Source organism: Arvicola amphibius, chromosome 5 (genome assembly GCF_903992535.2).
Source record: "Arvicola amphibius chromosome 5, mArvAmp1.2, whole genome shotgun sequence".
Taxonomy (NCBI): Eukaryota; Metazoa; Chordata; class Mammalia; order Rodentia; family Cricetidae; genus Arvicola; species Arvicola amphibius.
Window position 1 is genome coordinate 23,631,786 of NC_052051.1, and position 25,870 is coordinate 23,657,655.

The 25,870-nt window shown below is 47.5% G+C and overlaps 1 protein-coding gene across 1 annotated transcript in view; it reads right to left on the minus strand.

Annotated features, from left to right (window-relative positions):
- Positions 1-1,243: 1,243 nt before the first annotated feature.
- Chmp4b (charged multivesicular body protein 4B) overlaps positions 1,244-25,870 on the minus strand; it is a 44,598-nt gene continuing 19,971 nt past the window's right edge. The window contains exons 2-5 of the mRNA XM_038330430.1: positions 5,365-5,542; positions 3,779-3,893; positions 2,396-2,522; positions 1,244-1,483 (exon numbers count right to left, since the gene is read on the minus strand). Coding sequence (XP_038186358.1) covers positions 1,419-1,483; positions 2,396-2,522; positions 3,779-3,893; positions 5,365-5,542 — 485 coding nt within the window. The 3' untranslated portion in view covers positions 1,244-1,418. The remainder of the gene's footprint in view (positions 1,484-2,395; positions 2,523-3,778; positions 3,894-5,364; positions 5,543-25,870) is intronic.

Genomic DNA, 25,870 nt, shown 5'->3' on the forward strand with positions numbered 1-25,870 from the left:
ACTGTAAGCAAGCCCCCAGTCAAATGGTTAAAACTTGCCATGTGTCTCTTCACGGCAAATAGATTAGTGTTTAAGACAGGGACATAAGCAGCTTGCTCTGCGCACACTGGGGGCATGACAATATCCCATTGTGGACTCGGATTGGTTTTAATCTCAGGAGTTGAGAACCTAGGGAAGTGGGCGTGACTTCAATCCTAGAGCACACGCAAGAGGGACAAATGTGGAGATCTGCTTGGCTGGAGGAGAGGGTCTCTAAAGAGGGTACAAGAATAAAGAAAAGGGCAGAGTGGAAGAAGCACTTGTACCGTTAGTCACCACCCGATACACCTCTCTACTACGGGAAGGCACCGCCTGGCTGGCACCATGGTTTCCACCAGGCAGGGGCTCCCACAGGCACTGCCCTAGGTGCTGGCAGACAAGAAGGGAAGATTCTGGGGCTGCACAGGAACCAACTCACTGAGCGTGGACACAGAGGTCTCCAGGCTAAGCAGGGGCCCCGTTCAGTGGCTGCCAGAGCTCAAGGTTTCTAGGAAGAAGAAAGCTGCTCTCTGCAAGCTCTTCATGCGTCCACGTGACCCCGGACCAGGGCTGGCGCAGGGAGGGGAGAGATTGAACACAACAGCAAGTGTGAAAATTAAATCGAGATATTTAATAGACAGTGCAAACCATAATTTCATCTGAATATAAATGTATGCACATGTTTCCAATGAGTTATCTATCAATTATCACAAACAGCAATGAAGACCTTAGAGCTATGTTAGAAAACTGAATAGCTGGAATTTAATCCTGACAATCTTATTTGCTCAAGAGAGAATACATCCATTTCAGATCCGAGTCACAACTCCAAAAGACCAGGGGAGTAGGAGTGACAAGGGCCAGGGTGGTAAACATGGGGGTCAGTACATGGGTGATACACAGAAACACAGCTCTTGGGGAAACCAAAACCAGATGTGCTATTACAGCTAAGGACAAGGAAAAGCCCATCTATGGCTTTAAAAACGACTTTTCTGCCAGTACCGTACACGTCTTACAGAGATGCGCGACAAGCCAGCTGACTTAAAGGACACGGCTACATTTCCGGATCATTTCAACTGCAAGCGCCGACCCTTTCCATGGAGGATTCAGCAGTGGAGTTAGCGTAGTCCAGAAGCTCAGTGTTGGATTTGCAAATACAGTTTATTTTACAGAAATTCAACATTATAAACAGCAGGCACCTCCCTCCCGCCCACCCCTCCCCCCGCCCGCCCCTGGGCACAGACCATGCTATGCGAGAGCGAGCAGTGCCGCGGCCTACTGCTTTGGGTGAGATCGAGCGATGGAGGCTGCCTGCACCGCGTCCTGCCTGCCCTGCGCACGCACACGCCTGCCCTGCGCACAGGCCACCAGAGTCCGTCTGGGCCCAGCCTATGCTGGACCAGTTACATGGATCCGGCCCAGTTCTCCAATTCCTTCATGTCGTCGTCTTCCTCCTCCTTCTTCTTGACTGTGTGGAGACAGAAAAGGTGGTTTTTGAAGGCTGGCTGGGAGCTGGGGCTGTGCTCCACTGTGTAGGCACACAGCTCTGTCCTGCAGCTGGCTGAGGCCTACAGTATACTCCTCTTCGTGCCCACAAGCTGCGCCCAAATTCAGGAAACCAGGCACACCTTCCGCCCCAACTCCCCTCAGCCCTCGGCAGGGGTAGCCACACCAGGAGGGGCTGTTTACACTGAGGCTCCCCAGGGTTAGGGAGAGGGGCAAGATCATCCCTCCCAAGAGATGCACTCCTGGTCAAACTGACTCCATTTGGAGTTGCTGGAGCCGTGCTTTGCTAGGCTCCTGATACAGCCGCTGACTAGCGGAGGGGCCGAGGGAGACAGTCACAGCCTGTTCACGACCCGCCGGCAGGCCCTCGTCTCCACTCCAGGAGGGTATTTTGCCTTTCTAGGAGTTCTGTGTGGAGCACTCAGGAGAGTAAGAGGGAGAAAATGCCGGCAAGGAAATGACAGTTTACAAAGCAGGTCTCTAAACCAGCCAGAGCCGGTTCCTTCCTGAGAGCACATGGCACAGGGTCCTAGAAGGAGCCAGACTAAGTTCTCACGCCCCTCCCTGCACAGTGCCTAGAACTTTCCCTTATTTGGTGATAAGAAAAATCCCTCTAGAACAGAACAGAGGCTCTTAATTTCCACTCCCAACCCCACAGGGGACATGTAGCAATGTCTGGAGACATTGTGGTCGATACAACTGTGTGCAGTGGAGAAGTCAGGGGTGCTGGCCTGGATTGTCTGGCCACACAGCAGTGCTGAGCTTAGGAAATGACACTGGCTCCGTGGTCACACAACATCCTCTCGGGCTCAGAACCATGAGATCATCCCCTTCTCATGGTGCCAGGGTGTGTCCCGACTGTGGGCATACTCACCGGGTTTGGATGGTAGGGCCACAGAGGGGACATTTGGTAGCGGGACTGTTTCGGGCCCACTGATCTCCAGCAAATTCTTGTCTAGCTCCTCTTGTTCAAGTTCCTCCAACTCTGCCAAGAGTTCGTCCTGCAAAAGGAAGCATGGTGAGACCCTCTCTGCAGACATTCCTCCCCTTGATGCCCAGCGAACCTTCTGAAGAGGCCACTGGTGTAGGTATGCATCCGGAGTTTAGCCTGTGAGCTTCTCTCTCCCTCTCCCCCTCCCTCTCTCTCTCCCCCTCTCCCTCTCCCTCTCTCTTTTGTTTTTTGAGACAGGGTTTTCTCTGTAGCTTTGGAGCCTATCCTGGAACTAGCTCTTGTAGACCAGGCTAGCCTCAAACTCACAGAGATCCGCCTGACTCTGCCTCCCGAGTGCTGGGATTAAAGGCGTGCACCACCCACTGCCCAGCTGCCTGTGAGCTTCTTGGGAGGAGGGACTGTATCCTTTCTTTCCTTTGCAGGGGGAAATAGTGGGACCTGAACCCAAGACCATGCATATGCTAGGCAAGTGCTCTCTCACCGAGCTACATAACCAGACTCTTTATCTTTTGAAATTCTGAGCCCCAAACTCCTGAGTTGCTAGGTTACAAGTCTGCACCACCAACCCAGCACCATTCTTTTGTTTTCTTTTGTTTTTTGAGATTTTACTTTAAGTGTATGGGTGTTTTGCCTGCATTTCTGTCTGTGCACCATGTGCATGCAGTGCCCCCAACAGAGAACATCAGGTCTCCTAGAACTGGAGTTATAGAGAGTTGCTAGCTACCAAGTGAGTGCACACACCCTCTTCTGGCCTCCAGGGGAACAAGGCATGCAAGGGGTGCACAGATATACATATAGGCAAAATACCCTTAAGCATAAAATCAAAATTATGTTTTCTTTTTCTTCTTTTTTGAGACAGGGTCTCACTACCACTCTGGATGTCCTGGAACTCTCTACATAGACCAGGTTAGCTTCTGCCTTTTAAGTGTTAGGATTAAAGGCATGTGCAACTATGCCAAGCATTAAAAAACAAAAAACAAAAAAGAAAAAGAAAAAAAAAAAAAAAACCCCAGGCGGTGGAGGCACATACCTTTAATCCCAGCATTTGGGAGGCAGGGGCAGGCCTTGAACTCTGAGTTCAAGGCCAGCCTGGTCTACAGAGCGAGTTCCAGGACAGCCAGGACTGTTACACTGAGAAACTGTCTCTAAAAACAACAACAACAAAAACAAAACCAACCAACCAAACAAAAAACCCAGACTCCAGACTCTAAGGAGGTGCACACACCCGGAATTGACACACTATGTTGACATCTGAGCCTGAAGTTTGTCACCTGAGAGACTCATGTGATCTTCAAAACTACTTACCTCGTCAAACTCTTCCCCAAAGCCTACAGGTTTGGAAATAGCTGTGGAAATCTCCTCTGCAAGTTCCTGCTGGTCAGCAATGTCCTGCATCAACTCGTCCACCTTATCTATGTCCCTGAAATGAAATGACAGATTATCACATTAGCACAGACTGGTTTGAGCTGGCAACAGAAGCACCTGCTTCTCAGCACCCAGCGACCCTCCCCATGGCCCTCCTCCTCCTCCTCCGTCCCAGCAAAACTGAGAATCGTGAGCTGGCGATAACTCAGCCAGTTTTGTGCGTGTTGTGCAAGGCTGGGGACCAGAGTTCTTGCCCCAGAACCCACAAAAAGGTGGAAGGAAAGAACTGACTCCCCAAAAGTTATCCTCTGACCGTCACATCCACACAGGCGTGGGCACACACACTCAAATGTAAAACTGGAAACGACAGAATCGAGCAGACGGAAGCCCTCAGACTCCCTGAGTCCAGCACGGGGTAAAGTATAGAAACCCCACCCCAACCCCAGATATGTAAACAGATTTGAGAGCACAGGACTATAACTCTTCTTCAAGCCCCAAAGCAACTCGAAATAGGAGGAGGTAAAAATCAAAGAGCACAAAATGTAGTTTGACCCTTCCCCACTCAAACATCTGTGAGGGCCCAAAGGAAAGGCAAATGTGTGTGTTTTATAAACTGCATGTCACACAGTTGTTCAGGACGGTCTGTGCATTTCAAAACACACACACACTACTTACTATCTACCCATTGTGCTAAACGTCCGGGAGAACAGATGTAAAGGGAGGTGGCCTTTGCCTCAACAGCACACCTCATGTATGTGAGGGTAATGCCCCTACAGCTCTTGTCTCTAGAGCAAACAGTAGCAAATTTCTCCAGGCCACTAATAAACATTGTAATGTAGTTTATAGATACTGTTAAACACTCAGAACAGCTCCAGACAGTATGCAAATGAAGGACACGGCTGCTATACAACGCAGGCCACAGGCAGCAAGCATTCTGCCAACCCGAGCTAGAACATTGGCTGAGCAGCCAAAGCAGCAGGTGCTCCAAGTGCCCTCAGTGCCAGCTGAAGGGTCAAAGAACTAAAATAGAGGGTTTTCGCGGAAAGACCCTTGGCCTTTACAGCTGGAGCCAGGCTGGGCATCTGGTTCTCAGGTCACTGACACAGAACCCTCCATCCCCAGGGAAGGAAGGACTGCTGAGGGCAGAGGTGAGGGCAGCCATAGCCTGAGGGCAGGGAGAGGCAGAAAGGTCCCTCAAAGCCCTGGGAGGAAGCAGATCTGCTAGGGCCCAATCCCATGCCCACTTCACACAGGCAGCACCCATCTCCTGGACAGGCTGATAAACAGGGGCAGCTGAGAAGACCTCCAAGGATTGTCCCACTTTGGAACTAAGCCTGTCACAACAACCTAGAACAGGCAAAACAACAGCAATAAAACAATTTCTCTTTCCATCCCTGAGCTCTTGTGGAAACAAAGGCATCAAGACACAATTCACTCAGAATCCAAAGAGGGAGCCAACCACAATAAAGTCACAGCCTGAGTAACATCCTCCCTCCAGATGTCCCCGCCCAAGCAGTGGCACGCACATGTTGTCGTGGGCAGCCTTCATGGCCTTGGCGGCATAGCCCATGTTCTTGAGCACCTCTGTGTTGGTGTTGGCATTCTCCAGGGCCTCCCGCTGGAACTCGATGGTGGACAGGGTGCCATCGATCTGCGCCAGCTGCTTCTCATACCTCTTCTTGCGCTTCAGAGCCTGCAGGGCCGCTGGAGGGAAGAAAGAAGCCTTGAGCGTGTCTGGCATGGCACGATGAGAGGACACTGAGCCCTTCTCCCAAATGCACTGCATGCACCCCAGCTGCTGCCTCCTCTGTAAGAGGGCCAATAACATCTTCTCCCGGGAGCGCATTCAATTTTCTAAGAAAACGCATAAAGTTCGCACACCTCACGATGCAGACAGGGAAGAAGTAGAGAGCACAGTCTGGCAACCACATCTGCTGCGGAAATCAAAGTATGGACAGGCTCCCAGAGCAAGGATGCATTCTGGGGTCACAATGCAGGCTCCCAGAGCAAGGATTCATTCTGGGGTTACACACAGACACAAGCTCGCAGACACAGGTGAGTGGCTCAGCTTCCCTGCTAGGTTCACTGTGAGGCGCAAATGGGCTAACAAACAGAGCAGCCCAGCACATTAGCAAAGCAGATAGCACACCGAAAAAAACCCTGCTGGCTCTAATATTATAAAGCACCATTACAGTACCATTTCACACCAACTAAATGACAAAAATAATAAATGACTGTAACAAGTACTAGACCAGTCTGGTTAAAACGCTATGTCACAAAAAGCCAACAGCTCTGCAAACTGTTATGCTCTGAAAGCACAGTGGTAATGGAGCACAGCACAAAGATGCTTCTGGCTCTCTGAGCCAGGGATTTCTGTCTGGAAATTAACCGAACAAAACCAGAAAGAAAGCCCCATGCCTAGTGATGGCTAGTACAGCATTCTCTGTAACAGAAAACACAAACACAACTGAAGACGGGGCTCCTGCCATGAACAAATTTGGAGTTTAACTATTTCAGCCTGTGTAGAGAGAGATCATTTTGTCTGAGGTCCAATCAAGGCAAGCATTTCAATAAGATGAATCCGTGGCAAAGCTAGGACCAAACTACATCTCCCTGCTCAAATGTAGGCTCCTTCCCCTTACAGTCTCAGAAAGGTAGAAAAACAGCTGGACTGGACTGGTCAGGGAAGCTGCACGTGCACGCATGCTCCCTCATCCAAGGAGGTGTGCATCAGTGCCATCCATGCAAGCCGCAGGTCACAATCACCTCCTCTATAGAGGTGGTTTCTTTGTATGTCACAAAGGTTAACACGTCCCTTCCACTTCCAGTTGTCTACCCTTCAACCCGCAGGAGACACGCTTCACAGGAAAGCTATGAACACCCAACATAAAACCGTAAAGTCACTCAAAACACTGTAAAATGGCCTTTTTTTGCACATCTGTAGATGCCAGCATTGTGCCAATGTCTGAAGGTTGAAGATACTTGACTATTAGCCTAGACATCTAAGAACCACTTGCCAAGAACAATGGTATAGCCTCAAAATAATTAGGTCTTTTGGTTTTTTGAGACAATTCTGTGTTGCCCTGGCTGTCCTGGAACTCCCTCTGTAGATCAGGCTGGTCTCAAACTCAAGAGATCCACCTGCCTCTGCTTCCCAAGTGCTGGGATTAAAGGTATGTGCCATCACACCTGGCAGAATTTGATCTTTGAAAGGGAACATTTAAGTTGGTTAGGTCTGGGGGCATAGTTCAGTCTTGAGTTCAATCCCTAACACTGCAGAAAAGCCAGCTCCCCCAGCCAGAGAAAAAGGACAAAGGTACTCAACCTGTGGGTCGCAACCCCATTGAGGGTCGCAACCCCATTGAGGGTCACATAGCAGACATTTACTAACAATTCACAACAGTAGCAAAATGACAGTTATGATGTAGCAATGAAAATAATTTTATGGCTGGGGACCACAACATGAGGAACCGTGTTAAAGGTCGCACCCAGAATGAGGAAGGCTGAGAGCCACTGAAAGAGAACCCAAAGCAGATGAGAAGAGCAGTGTTACTGCCCTCATTAAAGTCTGAAGCCACGAAGTCACGAAGGACCCAAAGGGCGGACCCAGCTCTCTTGCTGAGCTTGTATGTACGTGCTGTGCAAGTACCTCAAGTCAGCCACCGTGCAAGGTTTCAGCAGATGAGGAACCGAGGTTCAGAGCGGTTCTACTACTCGGTCAGGATCTCCAGGCAGTGATTCCCTGGAATTCATCCTGGTGTGGAATCCATAGCCAGGGCTGTGCCATTCTGTTAGGCCTCCCCCACTCAAAAATATCAGGCTCTTGCCCTGGAGGGAGTCATCCAGCCAAGCAAGAAGTGGCCAACAAAAATAAATTCAACCACTTTTCTTAAAAACTTTTCATAGCTCTCTGGGCCACACTACAGCCTCTTACTCTCAGGGTCCTGCAGAGGCAAGAGATGGATTTCCTCCATCAGCCTAGTCCTGGGAACCCCAGCACCTGGCTGGAACAGCCACCCAACAACCATGGCAGCAAGCAGGACAACCAAGTTATCCTGCACGAGACCCTTATCCAAGTCTGGGGCTACTTCACTTATAATGGAGACTTAACACCCCCACCCCAATTATCCACTGACTTCAAGCCTTCCATCAGGCCTTCTCAGGAAAGACCCTACATCTCACAGGTGTTCCTTTCTCAGACTCCCCGGTTCCTAGCCACTTCCACCACCCAGCGCTCAACTGAGAACAGAATCTGTCTACAAAACAGTCAGGAATGGAGTTCCATGGCGAAGCACCTGTCTAATCCCTAGTACCAAGGGACAGACAGACAGACACAGGGACAGACGGATGTACACACACACACACACACACACACACACACACCTCTACAGAGCATTCTGGAGTCTAAAAGGCTGCTTGTGTGATTTCCTTAGGTCACTCATCCTCCAGCACCCTGTATAGAAACTCCAGGTCACAGCCTGACATGCAGACTTGGGGACAAAGGGAAAACATTTTCCCAGACCATCGGCTATGATGCAGGAGAGGATAGCTCAGCCACTCCCAGCTCTTCTCCACTGTGCAAACTCACAAGTAACACAAGTAACTCCCAGACAGTTGTCAAGAAAGCACAAGGTGAAGACAGATCAGCCTTACACTTTTAGTGTCTTGAGATTATCAATTTACAGAGCTGATTATGCAGCTGGCAATGCCTGAGTTACAACTAAAGTTATTATTTTTATTATTACTGTTGTTTGTTTTTGTTTTTGAGGCAGGTTTCTCTGTGTAGCAGCTCTGGCTGTCCTGAAACTCACTTTGTAGACCAAGATGACCTCAGACTCACAGAGATCCACCTGCCTCTGCTCCTGAGTTCTGAGGTTAAAGGTGTGCGCTACCACCACCTGGCTAAAACTAAAGTTATTATCCCCCTATTGACATATTAGAACTACTTTATCTTTTTCTCTAGTGAATTTTTCTGGTTAGCAGTAACTCCGTGTATGCCAAATCCTAAATTCCCTGATATCAACCTCTACTTCTGAAATCCCCAAATCCCAGGCATGGTGGCACACTACTTTGACCCCTTGCACTTGGGAGGCAGAGGCAAGCAGATCTCTAAAAGTTCAAGGCCAGTCTGTTCCACAGAGAGTTCCAAACCAACTAGAGACACTACGAGGCCCTGTCTCAAAACCAATCAACCAAATAAAATTTTCAAAAAATACATAAATATGCTGGGTGATGATAGTGCATGCCTTTTAGAGGCAGGCAGATCTCCAAATTCAAGGCCAGCCAAGGCTATACAGAGTGACCCTGTCTCAAAAAACAAGAAAAAAGAATTACTTATTTTGTTTTACATATATATATACATACACACAATATATATGTTAAAGTATATATATGTGTGTGTGTGTGTATGTACATGTACATAAACAAAAATAAAAGCCTCCAAGAATAAATGCCTTGGAAGTAAATGCCAATACACCAGGGAAGCAAGGAATCAAGTAAACGAAATGCCAACTACTATCCATCCGTGCAGACCAACATCTAACACACCGAACAGGTATGCAGCTAGTTAATACATGCCAAGTTCAATCTCTGACTCCATGTGTTTTCATACACAAATGTTCCCATCCTAGCATTTAAGGCAGATATGTAAGGTATAGATGCATTTCTTATTTAATTACGCTCTTCATTTATAATGAGCTTATCAGTGTAACTGAAGGAGCATATATTCTATGTAGGAGTCTTCAGATAAGGTACAGCTCTCCCTGCCTTCTTCTTGGTTCATACAATAGCATCTTTTGTAAGGTAAGCATGCAAAAGCTAGGGGAAGGTCCCCAGAATATACCCTCGTCTCCACAGTCACTCTCCTGCTGCTGGCTTATAAAGTTCATCCCAGAAAGCAGTGTATTTCCCAGGCTTGTACCTGGCAGGGACTAAGAATTTTTTTATTTTTCCTCCTGCTTCATATCATATTTTTCTTTTTTAATTTATTTTTATTTTATGTACATTGGTGTTTTGCCACTGGTGTCAGATTCCCTGAAACTGGAGTTACAGGCAGTTGTGAGCTGCCATGTGGGTGCTGGGAACTGAACCCAGGTCCTCTGACAGAACAGTCAGTGCTCTTAACCAATGAGCAATCTCTTCAGTTCTGTAACCTGTATTATTCAACTACCTAACATCTCTAAAAAGAAAGGTACAGCTGGGGTGTGGAGAGAGGATGGCACACACCTTTAAACCCAGCCATTTGGGGGGCAGAGGCAGGCAGACCTCTGTGTGTTTGAAGCCAGCCTGGTCTATGGCACAAGTTCCAGGACAGGCTCAAAAACTATACAGAGAAACCTTGTCTCAAAACAAAAAAACAAACAACAACAAAAAAAAATCAAAAACAACAAACAAAAAGAAACAGTACACTCTGAGAAATCCCTAAAATCTGCTTCTCAAGAACAGTAACCCTGAAAGTGCTGTTTGTTTGGTCAGCACCTGGCCTCCAGGAACGTCTGTGAACACAAGTATCATAGCCCTTCACTTCCTACACCTTACAAACGCGGGGCACTGTGGTGGAGGATAACTCAGGGGAAGCAGGTGCTCCCACGGGACAAGTGACACTTCTTTCTGAACACTGTCCAAGTAAAACTCCCTTCTTCCCACCTGGATGTCCACTGGGGGTGGGGAGTTTGAGGCAAGGCCTTTCTTACACCATAGCTCAGGCTGGCTTGGAAATCACTGTATAAGCCAGGCTGGCCCTGAATTCTGAGCAATCACCCTGCCTCAGCCTCCCAGGTGCTAGGACTATAGGTATGAGCCACCACACCCAGCTCTAACCACACGTCCAACCAGACTTGTCTTCCTAAGTGGCCAAAGTCCACAGAGCCCAAACCCAGTATTTACATAAATAAATGCAAACTGGCTTGTAAGGACTTGCCAACCGTCCCAAATTGAGGATGGTTATATTAAAGAAACAGCTTCGAGGCTAAGAACAGCTAGCTGTCCTTCAAAGAGGAAGTATCCAAAGGAACCCAGCTTCAGTCACAGAACTCAGTGTCATTTGTAAACACACTGGCTTTAACAGCATAAATCTAACCCTCCTAACTGAAGTTTAAGAGGTTGTTTTTAGATGAGAAAAAGTCTGTGAAATCTCCATATTTAATTACGCCTTTGCCAGTTCCAAGAGAGTAATTACAGCAGCAATTACAGAATCTAATAACCAGCTTTATTGGCTCTGAAAGCTGAAGCAAAAGCAACTGCAACCATGTTGAAATAAACATTGGTCTCCAGACATTTGCTTCATTAGACCCTCCTAACAGCTATTTAAAAGGCAGCATGCAGGAGGCACTCCAAGAAGCAGAGCAACTAGTAGGACTGGAAACCCCTTCTACATGGCATCCGCAGTGACAACAGAGAATGTATCAGTTCAGGACAACTAGGGAGGACTTCCTTTTTAGGCCAAGGTCAACTAGACTCTCCTGGAAGAAGGGAGGTCTAAGTGCTGTGATGTGCCCCACATCCAGTACAGGTGGAACAGCCCAAAGATCTCAGCAGACTTGAAGAAAGCATGACTCACACTCCCTGAGCACAGGGAGCCTCAGCATGGAAGAGGAGGGCTCAGGAACCAGCTCTCCCATAAGTGGATGGCAGCGTCTGCAGTCCTTCCAAAAGCTATGCTCCACCACTGAAAGCACCATCACAAGTGAGGACAATCAGCATAAACCACACAGCAAACACCAGCACACTCCAGAGGATATTTCCCCCCAAAAGACAACATATGAGCCGGGCGGTGGTGGCGCACGCCTTTAATCCCAGCACTCGGGAGGCAGAGGCAGGCGGATCTCTGTGAGTTCGAGGCCAGCCTGGTCTACAAGAGCTAGTTCCAGGACAGGCTCCAAAGCTGCAGAGAAACCCTGTCTCGAAAAACCAAAAAAAAAAAAAAAAAAAAAAAAAAAAAAAAAATAAAAATAAAAATAAAAAAAGACAACATATGCCTCCATCATTCATGAGATTATGAAGAACCCTCGTGCTTGGGCACGCTGACAGGAGCGCAGTAGGCAGTGAGCCAAAGGCCGCTGAGGGGCTTGATTCACCTGCCTCTAGCCATCTTTCTAGGGTTCTTGCCTCATTCTGCTGTGAATGAGACCACAGCCAGGCATGAAGTCACTGACGATTTGCTGAAAACAAGTCAGGGGCTCATCTGTCAACTATCCTATATGAGAGCAAGACAAGACAGAGTCAAAGCACCGTTAACCAAAGCTAAAGAAACATTCTTCTGCCGGAGCAGCTAACAGCCAGAAGAGGGTGCTGGATCCCTTGGAGCTAGGGTGCAGGTGGTCTGAGCCACCCACGGGAAGTGAGCTCTAGGTCCTCTGCAGGAGCAACATCCTCAGCGTGGAACCATCTCTCCAGCTCCTGCCATTTCTTTCCTAAACTCTGCCCTTTGCAAATCTTGTTTGAGATTTGTGCTGATCCATGGAAGAACTGAAAAAAATGACACAATTTGCTCTCCTAAGTCCTCAGAAGAAAAAGAGGCCAGGCATGGTGGCTCACATTTGTAATTCCAGGGCAACAGAATGAGGCCCTGTCCTAAGAAAACAAAACAGAAGGAAAAAAGGGGGGGCAGGAGAGAGAGAGAGAGAGAGAGAGAGAGAGAGAGAGAGAGAGAGAGAGAGAGAGAGCGCGAGCGCTCACCAGAAGGCTGGGTCAGGGTGGAGTTTCATTTTCCTGCCCTGTCTGAAGACAGCAGGACCAGCTTGGGCTTTAGAGTCAACACAAGATTCCTCAGAAACCAGGACCAGTGAGATGGATCAGCAGGCAAGGGCAGTTGCCAGCAAGCATGATGTTCTTCTAAGTTAGATCCCCAGGATCCCCAGGGTGAAAGGAAAGATATTGTTACACACAGACACACAATCTAAAATAAATGTGATAACATTTTTTTTTTAAGTTCTCAGAAGCAAAAACGCACCTTTAAAGTCCAGACAGGTTGCTTTGTTTTAGGATCACCTGTAGACCAGCCAGCCTCATTCTGCAACAGCTTTGGAATGATACCCCAACATCACTGTACTTATTCCCACACAGCTGGGGAATTCAGGTCAGAAGCACAGACACATTTTTCCAAGCAGCCTCATTCTCGTGATAAAACTCCCTGCTCCCTAAAGTGCTCTCTGCGGCCTGGAGCCAATGCACTGCATTTAGCAATGGTAAAATAAGTACTTGTGTGTGACCAGGAAATGGGAGTCCGAAACCCTGACGACTTCATCAGCAGACACACAGGGAGTACACAGGCCGTACAGTACTCTCTGAAGAGGAAGATTCCAGAGAAAAAGAAGCCTCTTATCTGTGTAACACAAAGATGAAAGAAATATGCCCACAATAACAACCTCGCAGAATGCTGAGCCACCCAGAGGCAGAGAGACAGCACATAGTGTGTTCTAGGCACAACTGGGAGAGACACCTGCATGGTCCAGCAAACTTAGATCTGCCGGGTTACACGTTATTAACAGCGGTTTAGGAAATTTAGGGCTAGCTACTAAGTCGAGCTCTACCATTGTCTCCCTGAGCCAATTTCCTAGTCTCACTAACCCTCACTGTGACAACAGCAATCTCAAGAGGTTCTTGTGCTGGTCAGAATGAGACGTGCATGTGACAGGCCAAGCAGAGTCTGACACACAATAAATGCTCAGAAAATGTCTGTCACTGGAATGTGGCACCGCAAAACTTCCCAGCAGTCTATCTTCATAGGAAAATATAATTACCAGTGCCAAGATTAAAACACAAAAGTGTGCATGTATACATAGAGATATATACATGTCAACATCTGCAAAATACAGTGTAGGGCCAGGCAGTGGTGGTACACACCCTTGATCCCAGCACTTGGGAAACAGAGGCAGGTGATCTGAGTTTGAGGCCAGCCTGGTCTATAAAGTGAGTTCCAGGACAGTCAGGACTAAATAGAGAATCCCTGTCTAGCAAATAAAAAAAAAAAACAAAAAAAACAGCTTGGGAAAAACAAGCATTTTCTGATCCCAGCAACCACATAAAAAGTCAGGTCAGTTACCTGTAATCCAGTGCTAGGAAGTGAAGATAGGTGGGTGGGTCTCTGGGGCCAAGGCAAGCCAGATGCATGAATCAGTGAGCTCTGGGTTCAATAAGAACCCTGTCTCAAAAAATGAGGTAGACCATGACTAAGGAAGACACCTGGCACTGAACTCTGCCCCCACATGCCTGTGCACAGATGCCAACGCACACCACACTCAAAAGCATCTACCACGCCAATGCCAGCCTATTCGTCCCCAACTGTTGGCTGAAGTCAATCAGCACTAGGGCATAGAGGAAAGGATCATGGGGTTTGCTATCAAGACTGGGCCAAAATTCTGGCCCTGATGCTGAGCAAGAGACAGGTTAAGTTACTAGACCTCTCTGGATACGCCTCGTCAGAGGCACAGTGAGAGTGTTACTAACTCCTGCATGGGCAGAAGGGAAGAGAATACTGGACGAATGGGGCACTCACTCCATTCTGCTTGCATCTTTCCCCTCTGCCTCCTTCCTTGCCCAACATGCTCTCCAGGATGACAAGCATCATGACTGGCACTTTTTGGGCAGTAGGCATCATTACTGTCTGACTTAACAGATTAGGACACTGAGAAACAAAGTTTATCACCTGCCACGTCACACAAGGGCAGGGATACAGTTTCATGCCCTGTGTACACAATGCCCTGGGTTCTATCCCTAGAAGCACAAAAACCAGGTGAGACCTGTAAGCCCTAGTGGAGGCAGTTCAAGGTCATCCTTGGCTACAAACTTGTTTGAGGCCTCCTGGGATACAGGATACTTTGCCTCAAGGGGGGAGGGTGGGACACAGCTGCTGAGATGTCTCAACAGGTAAAGACATTTGCTACCAAGCCTGATGACAGCAGTTCAATCTCTGAAACCCATATGGTAAAAGGAGAAGCAATTCCTACAAGTTGTCCCCTGACCCCTACTGCACACTGTGGTATGTGAGTGCACACACACTAACACATCAGTGTAACATTTTAAAAGGACAGGGAGCAGGCAGAGGATCAAAATCAGGCTGCCTGTCTGCACAGGGCCCACTCTCTGTGGAGAGCAGCAGGTACGGGCCTGCTTCCGCTTGAGCCTATTGCTCTACCTTCTGCACCCCGACTTTGCAAGCTAGTAGTCTGGCACCAGAGGCCATCAGGGGAGGCTAAGTCTGCTCAGAAACTACCAGCTGGCAAACATGACAAGCAGCAGTAAATCCTCTGACTGGACAAAAATATTTCTCGGTAGATTTTAAATTGGTTTTAAAAACACATAAAAATCACTACCTCAGCATCTCTCCACACAGGTTAGAACCAGGCTTACAAGGAGGGGCTCTGCACCAAGGAAAGGAAGATGGCTTCCCAAGTGCTGGCTCTGCAGCTCCTAGACTCCTCACAAAACCCTGTGAAAGCATGAAGGGAGGACGCCCAACCCGGCTGTATCTTATCACTGCCTCTTAGTACCCTCTGTCCCCTCACCCCATAATGGTTCTGCTGCATTGGGGTTCTGTCTGGGCAGGAAGAGGTAGGGATTTTTTACTGTTGTTTTTGGGTTAGGGTCATGTATGTGCTAGGCAAGTGCTCTCCACTGAGTCACATCCCTGATCCCAATGGGGTTCACTTCCCAAACATAGGAAGTAACCAGAAAGTAACCCTGGTGATAAATTCAGGCTAGGACAGGAAAAGAGGTAGCCTATCCCTGGCTATTGAGGATCGATCTAAAGTCAAGGCCCTTTTCTGTTTACCAGAAAGGCTGAATTCCACTTAAACGGCCCTCAGAAGTTCAAACTGAGAACCAGTATAGCCCACACTTAAGTCCTGGCTATTTCATGTCTTTATCAAAACTTGTCTTAAACTGTACCTTAGCCACAGGTGGTGATACAAGGCTATAATCCTAGCACTCATGAGGCTGAGGCAGGAAGATTGTGAGCCGGAAGCCAGTGTGAACTTCAAAAGTGAGATCCAGTCTCAACGAAGGAAAAGATTCATAAAAACAAATGCTTAGTATAACAACACACTTGCAATCCCAGCATTTGAGAGGTAGAGGCAGGAGGACCAGAAATTCAAGGTCATCCTCAACTACACTGTAAGCTTAACACCAGCCTGGGTAATATGAAACCCTGTCTCAAAAAATAAAATTTAAAAACAGACAAAAGGTCTTGATAGGTAAACTTATATTTTATTAATATACTTTACCCCCAAATCCACATTTGGGGCTTCCTCTACAAATGCTGACTATCTGACAACACAGATTCCACTCTGCAGCCCAGCACCAACCTGCTGGAGCTAAACAGCAGACAGCATCCTTTTGACAGATCTACCTACCTATTTATCTCTCGTTGTTTTGAGACGTGGCCTCACTACTGTGGCCCAGGCTGGCCTTGAGTTCTTGATCCTCCTTGCCTTGCAGCCTTTTACACACCAGGATTACAAGTGTGCACTGCCCATGGGCAGCTTTTGAGGAGGCAAGATGTACTTTCCAGGTTACCACAGAGCCTACTACAGCCCGTCTGCTATGGACAGCGCTGGCATCCAGCTCACCTCTGGAGGAAGCCAACAGGAATTATGGCAGGGGAGGCTACGTCCAACTGAACAAGCGCAACACCTTGCTTGAACATTAAAGACAACAGACAAGAACCTAGGTGTGGTGTCCTGAATGGACAGCACTCTCTGAGACACTTGGGTCCTCAGCACCTGCAATCTACACCTTGTGGTTCTCTATGAAACCTAGTTCCGACTAGATCATCAGATTATGTCACCAATAAGACACTCGCACATCTCATGGCCTCGGCCTCCCAGAAAAAGCATGGGAATAGGGAACAGGTATTTTCCCTTTAGTCTTCCTCCAACTTAAACAATATAGGTGCCGTGCACCGCGCCCCTGTGTCTGTGCTCTGTGCACTGGCACCCAGTTCACGAGATTCAGGCAAGGGGCTGGAGGTTAAAAAACACAGACAGAGAGACAGAGACACGGGTGAACCTTGAATTCCCCAAGAATGCCCCCTTTATTGTGTTTAGGGGCAGATATAGAGATAGCCACGCCCCAGCCAAACCCACCAGAAACCACTCTGCCATCAGGAACTCCTGAAGGTCTCGTGCTCAGAACAGCTGTAGGCACTCAGATCAGGGGAATACAAGAAATTCAGGATCTGGGGTCTCACTGCTCCCAACAATAGGAGCTCACAGAATTTTGAGATTTCCACTAACAGACTAAAACACAAAGATAAAACTCTCCTGATGGATGTGTATCTCCTGAAATGTAATTAACGCCTACACATGCCATTTCCTGAGTATATCACATAATCACGTTTATTCTGTGTGTCTCATTAGCAGCCTCTCTCTTCTTGACTGGTTTCACAACCTGTGTCAGAAAGGTCAGAGACTCTTGCTGGTCTCTGAACTCAGCTATTCCAGCTGGGCAGAGGAAGTCAGCACCCAGATTTAATGCTGGCCACATATGTCACTAGGGAAGAAGTGAGGTCAGAACCCTCCTGCCATCTCCTGACACTTCTAATATTGCCACCCTCTCTAAACTTCCCCGCTGCTCAAGGGTACTAGAGCCCAGCTCCCCTGCCCCACAGTCATCTCTCTCTTTGCCCCCCTGCCCGCCCCTGTGCTGGTAACTGAACCTAATACCGCATACAGAAATACAAGTTTTAGCACCAGGCTCTATCTCCAACCCCAGTCATTTCTTCTTAAGTTTAAGAGGTCCTCAAGTAGCCGATGACTGATTACCTTGAACTCCAAGTCCAGCTATACATACACCCACTGTGGGAATTTTCATTTTGTTTTGTTTTGTTTTTTTCAAGACTGGGTTTCTATGTGTAGCCCTGGCTGTCCTAGAACTAGCTTTGTAGACCAAGCTAGTCTTGAACTCACTTTGACAACTGAGTAATATCCACAGCCCCAGCCAGGACACTAAGACAATTAGAACTGTTACCAACTGGGAGTACCTGTAATCCTAGCACTTGGAAGGCTGAGACAGGAAAATTGTTTCAAGTTTAAGCAGATTGAGCTATATCACAAGAACCAGGCCTGCAACCATGGTTACACAGCAAGACCCTGTCTCAACAACCAAAAAAACAACCAACCAAACAACAACAAAAAAAAAAACAGATTTAACTATGCTCTATATCCAAAATATTACGGTGACGGGAGGTATTTTTTAAACCAAACTGAGCTGTTAGAGATTTAAATTAGAGAGGACTAACTGAGGATTCATACTGCAGGGGAGAGACTGGCAAATATGAATACACAACAGCACAAATAAACCAAAAAAACAAACCTGGTATTAGGTTAAAAAAAACTTTTCAAAAAAATAATGAGCTAAGTGCAATGAACCCCTAAGACAGATAGACACAGACACACATCCTCTATCTCAGAACACAACGAAAGTGTTCAGAAGAGAGATAAAAAGGAAATCCTCAAAGCGGCTAGAAGGAAAACATTAACCATAGAGTCCTCACAGAGAACAATACTACCGAGAAGACAATGGCCAGGCATAGCTGCCCACTCTATGACCTCAGCACTGGAGGCTGAGGCCAGCCTCAGCTACAGAGTGAGCCCCTGACTCAGTAACCACACAGGGGCTGCTAAGCTGGTAAATGTACTTATCTGGTATACACGAAACCCTAGGTGCTGTGGGACAATGGTCTTTTATCCTGTCACTTGTATTTTAATAAAATGCTGATTGGCCAGTAGCCAGGCAGGAAGTATAGGTGGGGCAACCAGAACAGGAGAATTCTGGGAAGAGGAAAGGCTGAGTCTGCAGTCGTCATCCAGACACAGAGGAAGCAAGATGTGACTGCCTCACTGGATAAAAGGTACCAAGCCACATGGCTAACACAGACAAGAATTATAAGTTGTAGAAGTTAATAAGAAGCCTGAGCTAATAGGGCAACCAGTTTATAACTAATGTAGATCTCTGTGTGCTTCTTTGGGACTGAAAGGCAGTGGGACAGGGCAGGGTGGGTCCAACCATCAGACATAAACTATGTACAGTGGCACATGCCTGTGATCCCAGCATTCAGGACGGGGAGGCAAAAGGACCAGACGTTCAAGGTCAGGGCTGAGAGATGGCTCAGTGGGATGTGGGAACTTGCACCAAGCCTGGTGACCTGAGTTTGATGGAGTACACAGAGAGTCTTCTTCTACAAGTTGTTCTCTGATTTCCATGGAATATCTGCACATAAAAAAGGCAGATTTTGGGTTTTTTGTTTGTTTGTTTTTTGGTTTTGTTGAGACAGGGTTTCTCTGTAGCTTTGAAGCCTGTCCTGGAACTCACTCTATAGACCAGGCTGACCTCAAACTCACAGAGATCCACCTGTCTTTGCCTCCTGAGTGCTGGGATTAAAGGCATGCGCCACCACCGCCCAGCTTGTAATAAAATTTTTTTAAAGAAAGAAATTCAAGATCATCCTCAACTATGTATGGGAGTTCAAGGCCAGCTTGGGCTACAAGACGCCCTGTCTTAAGAAGAACAGAAAGATGCCAGTGGAGCAACACTTTCAGTTGTTGTAGAGCTGGAGCTCCACCACCGAGCTCTGCCCACAGTCCACCGGGCTCTACCCACAGTCCACCGGGCTCTACCCACAGTCCACCGGGCTCTACCCACAGTCCACTGGGCTCTACCCACAGTCCACTGGGGCAGTGTCTTTACAGTAACCGGGAACCTACAGTGGAGAGAAGAGAACAACTCCTAGAAAACGTCCTCTCATCTCCACATGTGCACTGTACCACATGGGCACCAGTACTCACAAACATACAGCACACATGTACATTTGCACACACACACACTCATAACAATTTTAATTAAAAAAAAAAACTGAAGTACCAGAACAAACTGTGCATTGTGGGGCATGATTGTAACCCAGGCTTTAGGAAGCTAAGGTAGAAGGGTTTCTATCTCAGGCCAAACTCTTAAAACAAAACAAAACAAAAAAGGAAAGGAAAAAGTCCCACAGCAAAATTTCTCAAAAACAAGAGTAAAATAAAGAGTTCACCAGATACAGAAAAATTAAAAAAAAAAAAAAATCCTCGTTACACATACCCTCTGAGTCAGCACATGAAAACAGAAAGGTATACAACGAAAAGCATCACAAAGCACAAATGCATAGGTAATCATGTATGGCCTTTAGTTATTTAAATCTTTTTTAAAATATTTATTTATTTATTATGTATACAATATTCTGTCTGTGTGTATGCCTGCAGGCCAGAAGAGAGCACCAGACCCCATTACAGATGGTTGTGAGCCACCATGTGGTTGCTGGGAATTGAACTCAGGACCTTTGGAAGAGCAGGCTGTGCTCTTAACTTCTGAGCCATCTCTCCAGCCTAGTTATTTAAATCTTGACGAACAACAGCAAGATAATAGAGTTTAAAGCATACATAGGGAGCACATAATCCCAGCACTCAGGAGGCAAAGAAAGGCAGATCTCTCTGAGTTCTTGGCCAGCCTGGTCTACATAATGAGTTCTATAACAGCCAGGGCTGTATGAGAGACCTATCTCAAAAAAGGAACACACACACACCCAAATGTACATGGGAGAGATGTAGTAGTGTGTAGTGGTGTCTACTGCCAGTTCAATGCCCTGAGTTCTATCCCCAGGACCCACACTATGAAAAGAAGGAATTGAGCCACAAGTTGTCCTCTGACCCTCCCCCACACACACACAATAGATAAACAGAATGCAATGGGGGGCGGGGGGGAGGTGGTTTCAAGACAGGGTTTCCCTGTAGCTTTGGTGCCTGTCCTGGAACTAGCTCTTGTAGACCAGGCTGGCCTCAAACTCAGAGCTCTGCCTGCCTCTGCCTCCCAAATACTGGGATTAAAGGCGTGCGCCACCACCGCTCAGCTAGAATGCAATTTTTAAAAAAATAAAATTAAAACTGGGTGGTGGTGGCGCACACCTTTAATCCCAGTACTGAGGAGGCAGAGGCAGGCGGATCTCTGAGAGTCTGAGGCCAGCCTGGTCTGCAGAGCGAGTCTGTTAAGGAGCCGCTGGGGGACTTTATCCAGGGTTAGTGGGAAGGACAGCGACGGAACAGATTACAGTGCAGAGGGACCACTGCTGTGGGGGAGCGGTGGGGGCCGGGGACTGGGGACTCAATGGGGAGGGGCTGGAGAGAAGGGATGGCTTGAACCTGAGACACACATGGAGGATGACTCCATGGTCCTGAACCACCCCACCTATCTGAACACACAGCAGGGAGGAAAGGGGAGGGAACCCGGGGGCTAGATGGGAGCCAGGTGAGCAGATGACTAACATTGCTCAGACCAGTGACTCAGAGAAGATAAGATGGGTCTTGAGGGGAAAAGCATCCTCACATCTTTCTATAGGACTGTGGGCTTCTAAATTCAAAACAACACCTGACATTTAAATTCATATTTTCTATCCATTTAATGAAGATGTGACCCAGGGAGCTGTGGTAATTTTTTGTTTAGTTTAGTTCTGTTTGAACATAGCCTTACTATGAAGGCCAGGTTGGGCTGGGATTTGTGATCATCCTGCCCTCTGAGCACTAAGACTACAACACATAAACAAATAAACAAAGCTAAGAGCACAGGATCCAAAGGTAACCATTCCTAACAGTAATCATTTCTGGGTATGTGTATCACAATGCACAGGCTTGTCAGTATCTCAGAGCCCACCTCTAGGTCTATACCTGGGAATCTCGGGGGAAACAAAGAGTGGGTAGACATGCAAGGTACTTCCCAAATTGTTACCATTTATACAACTTTATAAAAAAAAAATACAAGCAAAAAAGTAACAGCCAATGTCTTCCAGAGGGAATGGCAGTGCACTGAAGGCTGCAGCCTCTGCTCTGTGCTGGGCTGTGTGGCCGGTCCTGCCCAGAGAAGAAAGCACGATGCTCTCTTCCCCTACCAGTCCGGCCCTGGGCTAGACGCCCTTAGCCTAGGTGACCAGCCTAGGCTGAGACAGAAAGAAACTGCCTGCGCTTGATTTCCGTTCCCAGGCTGGGATGCAGTTTCTTTTCCAACTGCTTTTCTTCTTCTGCTTCCAACTGAATCCATGCCAACAAAAGCCCCCTTCTGCCTGAGCAAACAAGAGTGCCCCGGCAACTGAGGTAACAACAGAGAGCTGGGGGCTGGGGACATTTATGTGGAAGTGAGGAAAGAGGAATGCCAGCAGAAAACGCTCCCAGTGTGTGCAACTCTCAGAAGTGGACCAAGAGACCAAAGCAGACCAGCCTTCCCGAGTCAGTCGGCCACAGGGAGAGGGCTGCAGAGCCACATCATTCCCCTGTCCAAACGGGAGCAGGGAAACAGGGCAAGAAAGGCTCTCTTCTGGGAAAAGGCAGCCTTTGCTTGGCCCATACAAAAACAGGGTAGAGGGGGCTGGAGAGATGGCTCAGAGGTTAAGAGCATTGCCTGCTCTTCCGAAGGTCCTGAGTTCAATTCCCAGCAACCACATGATGGCTCACAACCATCTGTAATGAGGTCTGGTGCCCTCTTCTGGCCAGCAGGCATACACACAGACAGAATATTGTATCCATAATAAATAAATAAATATTAAAAAAAAAAAAAAACAGGGTAGAGAACCCAGATTGGTAAGGAATATGTGCAGAAAGTCCATTACTGCATGAGGCTTAAGTCTACCAAAGTGACCTCAAGCCTGACCTTGAGTTAGCAACAAACAAACAAACAAAAAAAACAGGGTAGAGAGCCTCAGAGTCCTGGAACCCTGATGCATGTCTCCCTTTTCTCTGCATGCAGCTTAACTAGAGTGCATCCAGGGCTGGAGAGATGGCTCAGTGGTTAAGAGCATTGCCTGCTCTTCCAAAGGTCCTGAGTTCAATTCCCGGCAACCACATGGTGGCTCACAACCATCTCTAATGAGGTCTGGTGCCCTCTTCTGACCTGCAGACATATACACAGACAGGGTATTGTATGCATAAAATAAATAAATAAATATTTAAAAAAAAAACTAGGAGTGCATCCAATTTCTCAGGATCCCTGGGATTCAGCAAGAGATCGGAAACAAACATTTTTGCACAGGAAGTTCAAGCCCTGGGCAGGGTGCTCAGCAGATCCTGATAGGTAGCAGATGAACAAATGGGCCTTGGAGCAGAACCCAGGTCTCCTGCCTCCCCTGCAAGCCCTGCTCGGGCTGGGAAAGAACACCTGACAGGACAATAGGCCAGATCGGGAAACAGAGAGATGAGGTGGACAGCTGTTCTCCTGAGGACGGTCCCTTTATGCCCAAGCCTGCAAACAGACTGCTTCCCTATCACAGGGTGAGGCAGGCTTGTTATCCACAGACTTGACATGCTCTGGTTTGTAGATATTGGCTTCTCGTGAACACATGACCCCAGGAGCCAATCAAAATCCTCTTGAGTGAGTTTTCTAACTCCCATGGGAGAGAAAAGGAGGTAGGAGAAATTTCTCTTCCAGGAAGAAAACTATAAACCATACTGGCCAGCTGCCATGACTACACTTGGAGGAGGGGTCAAGAGAATAGAGGTGACTGGCAGAACGGAGTCCAGACCCACCCTGCCCTTTCCCACAGGCCTGTGAGCCAATAAAGCCTTTGCTGCAGCATAACTAATGCCAGCACCTCTAACTAAAGCACAGCAGGCCTGGGGCTGCTGTTCTGCTCCCAATCCCAGTTCTCAGGAGATCAAGGCCATCCTCAGGGAGTTCCAAGTCTGCCTGAGGTACTCAGCCCCCATCTCAAAAGAAAATCAAAACAATTGCATGCAGCAAGTGATGAAGCCAAATTCCAGCTCAGTTCCTGTGACTCCAGAGCCCTTCACTATCCGGTCCGTTTTGAGAAACAGCTCATCTTAATGGCAGGAAGGAATCAAATATAAGAACATGTTTACTAAGAGTAAACACAGGAGCTGGAGAGATAATAGCACTGACTGCTCTTCCAGAGGATCCAGGTTCAATCCCCGGCACCCATAAGATAGCTCACAGCTGTCTGTAACTTCAGTTCTAGAGGATCTGACACCCTCACACAAATATACATGCAAGCAAAATGCCAGTGCACATAAAAAAAATTAAAAGGAGTAAACACAGAGCAGTTTAACAGTGTAAGTGTACTTAATATCACAAGGCTGTACATTTACTAATCATTAAAATGGTAATTTTGTGTTATATACATTTTACCACAATTAAAACACAGAACAGGACACTGGTGCTGCAGCTCGGTGACAGAGTGTTTGCCCAGCATCTGCAAAGCTCTGGGCTCCATTCCCAGCACTGCAAAACTCAGTCATAGTGGCACACGCTTATAATCCTAGTCTAGAGGCAAGAGGATGAGATGTTCATGTTCACTGTTAGCTACATTCCAAGGCTGAGGCTGGAAAGCACTTGGCCAGCATCTGCAAAGCCCTGAGGTCAACCTCCAGCACTGAACCCAACAAAAGGCTGGCCATGAGCCTATCGCCCATCTTCCCTGCACAGCAGACAATACACGCCAAGCACACGAGAGTAACAAAACTGGAGGACAAACTCCAAACTGCACGGAATTATGAGAAATTGAAATACTGGATGAAAATAATCTCTGCTCCCTTCAGCAAGACACAGCAGTGCTTGGTCATAGACTGGAAGCATAATAAGAACGCAGAGCAGAAAGCAGTCAGGAAGGGTTCCTGACTGAGAACAATGTGTTACCCTACAATCTTAGCAGCAGGAGGAAGCAAAGATGGGCAGGTCACCATGGGTTCTAGGTCAGCCTGAGCTAGGGAAGACAAGAAAAGAGTGTGAGGATATACTTTAGATGACAGAAGGCTCGTTTAACACACATGGAGTACTGGGTTCTAGCTTCTGAATCCCATACATTAGGTGTTGTAACGCACATCTGTAATTCCAGCAATATGGGTATAATCTCAGAAGGTACAGAGGTGGGGACAATCACAAATTCAAGGACATCCCCAGTTATATAGTGAGTTCAAGTCAGCCTGAGCTGTTAAACATTGTCTCAAAGGCAAGAGGTAGGAGATGAGATAGCTCAGTAAATAAAGACTAATGACCTGAGTTCCATCTACAGGACTACACAAAAGACAGAACTGACATCTAAGCTGTCCTCTGACCGCTACATTGTACTACTAAGGCATTGCCTGTGTACGTATGTACACACAAACATAAAATAAATATAACTGCTAAAAGTGGTGGCGCACGCCTTTAATCCCAGCACTTGGGAGGCAGAGGCAGGAGGATCTCTGTGAGTTCCACAACAGCCAGGACTGTTACAGAGAAACCCTGCCTCAAACAAACAAACAAACAAACAAAACAAAAACAAAAGATTTAAAGAACAGACTAGAGATATTTAAAAGGAGAGCGAGGTATTGGGGTGACTGCAGTGGGTGAAGCATTTGACACAGCATGAAGACAGGAGTGAGATCCGCAGAACCAATGTAAAAAGGCAGGTGAGGGTGCCAACACACTCGCGGTCCCAGAGAGAAGTGGAAAAGGAACTCCCAGAGCAAACTGACTAGCCAGGATTAGCCAACTGATGATTTCCAGCTTCAGCGAAGACGCGCTGCCTCAAAATATAAGCAGGGAAGTGATCCAGGAAGACAGTCAGTGTCAACCACAGACTTCCACATGGCCACAGATGAAAACATGAACTACACACACATGCACACATGCACACCAAAAAACAAAAAAAGAAAGCAGGCTTCCTGCAACAGAAAAACACCCCACCACCTCCCAATATCAAAATAGTCGATCAGAAGTAAAAAACGAGTGCCATGGGCTGATGTGTCTCCTCACTCACGGCTGAAGCCCTAACCTCTGATGTGCCAGTATTTGAAGATGGGGCCTTTAAGAGGTAATTAGGGAGGCTGGAGAATTGGCTAGCTGTCAAGACTTCCCCTCCCCATGCCACTCCAGCTCTCTCCCGCCCCGCCCCACCACCACACACACCAGGTATGGGCAATGGCCAAGGAAAGGCCATGTGAGGACAGAGAGGCCATTAACAGCCAAGAGGAAGACCATTGCCCAGCACCCTCATCTTGGACTTCCATATCTCAGAACTGT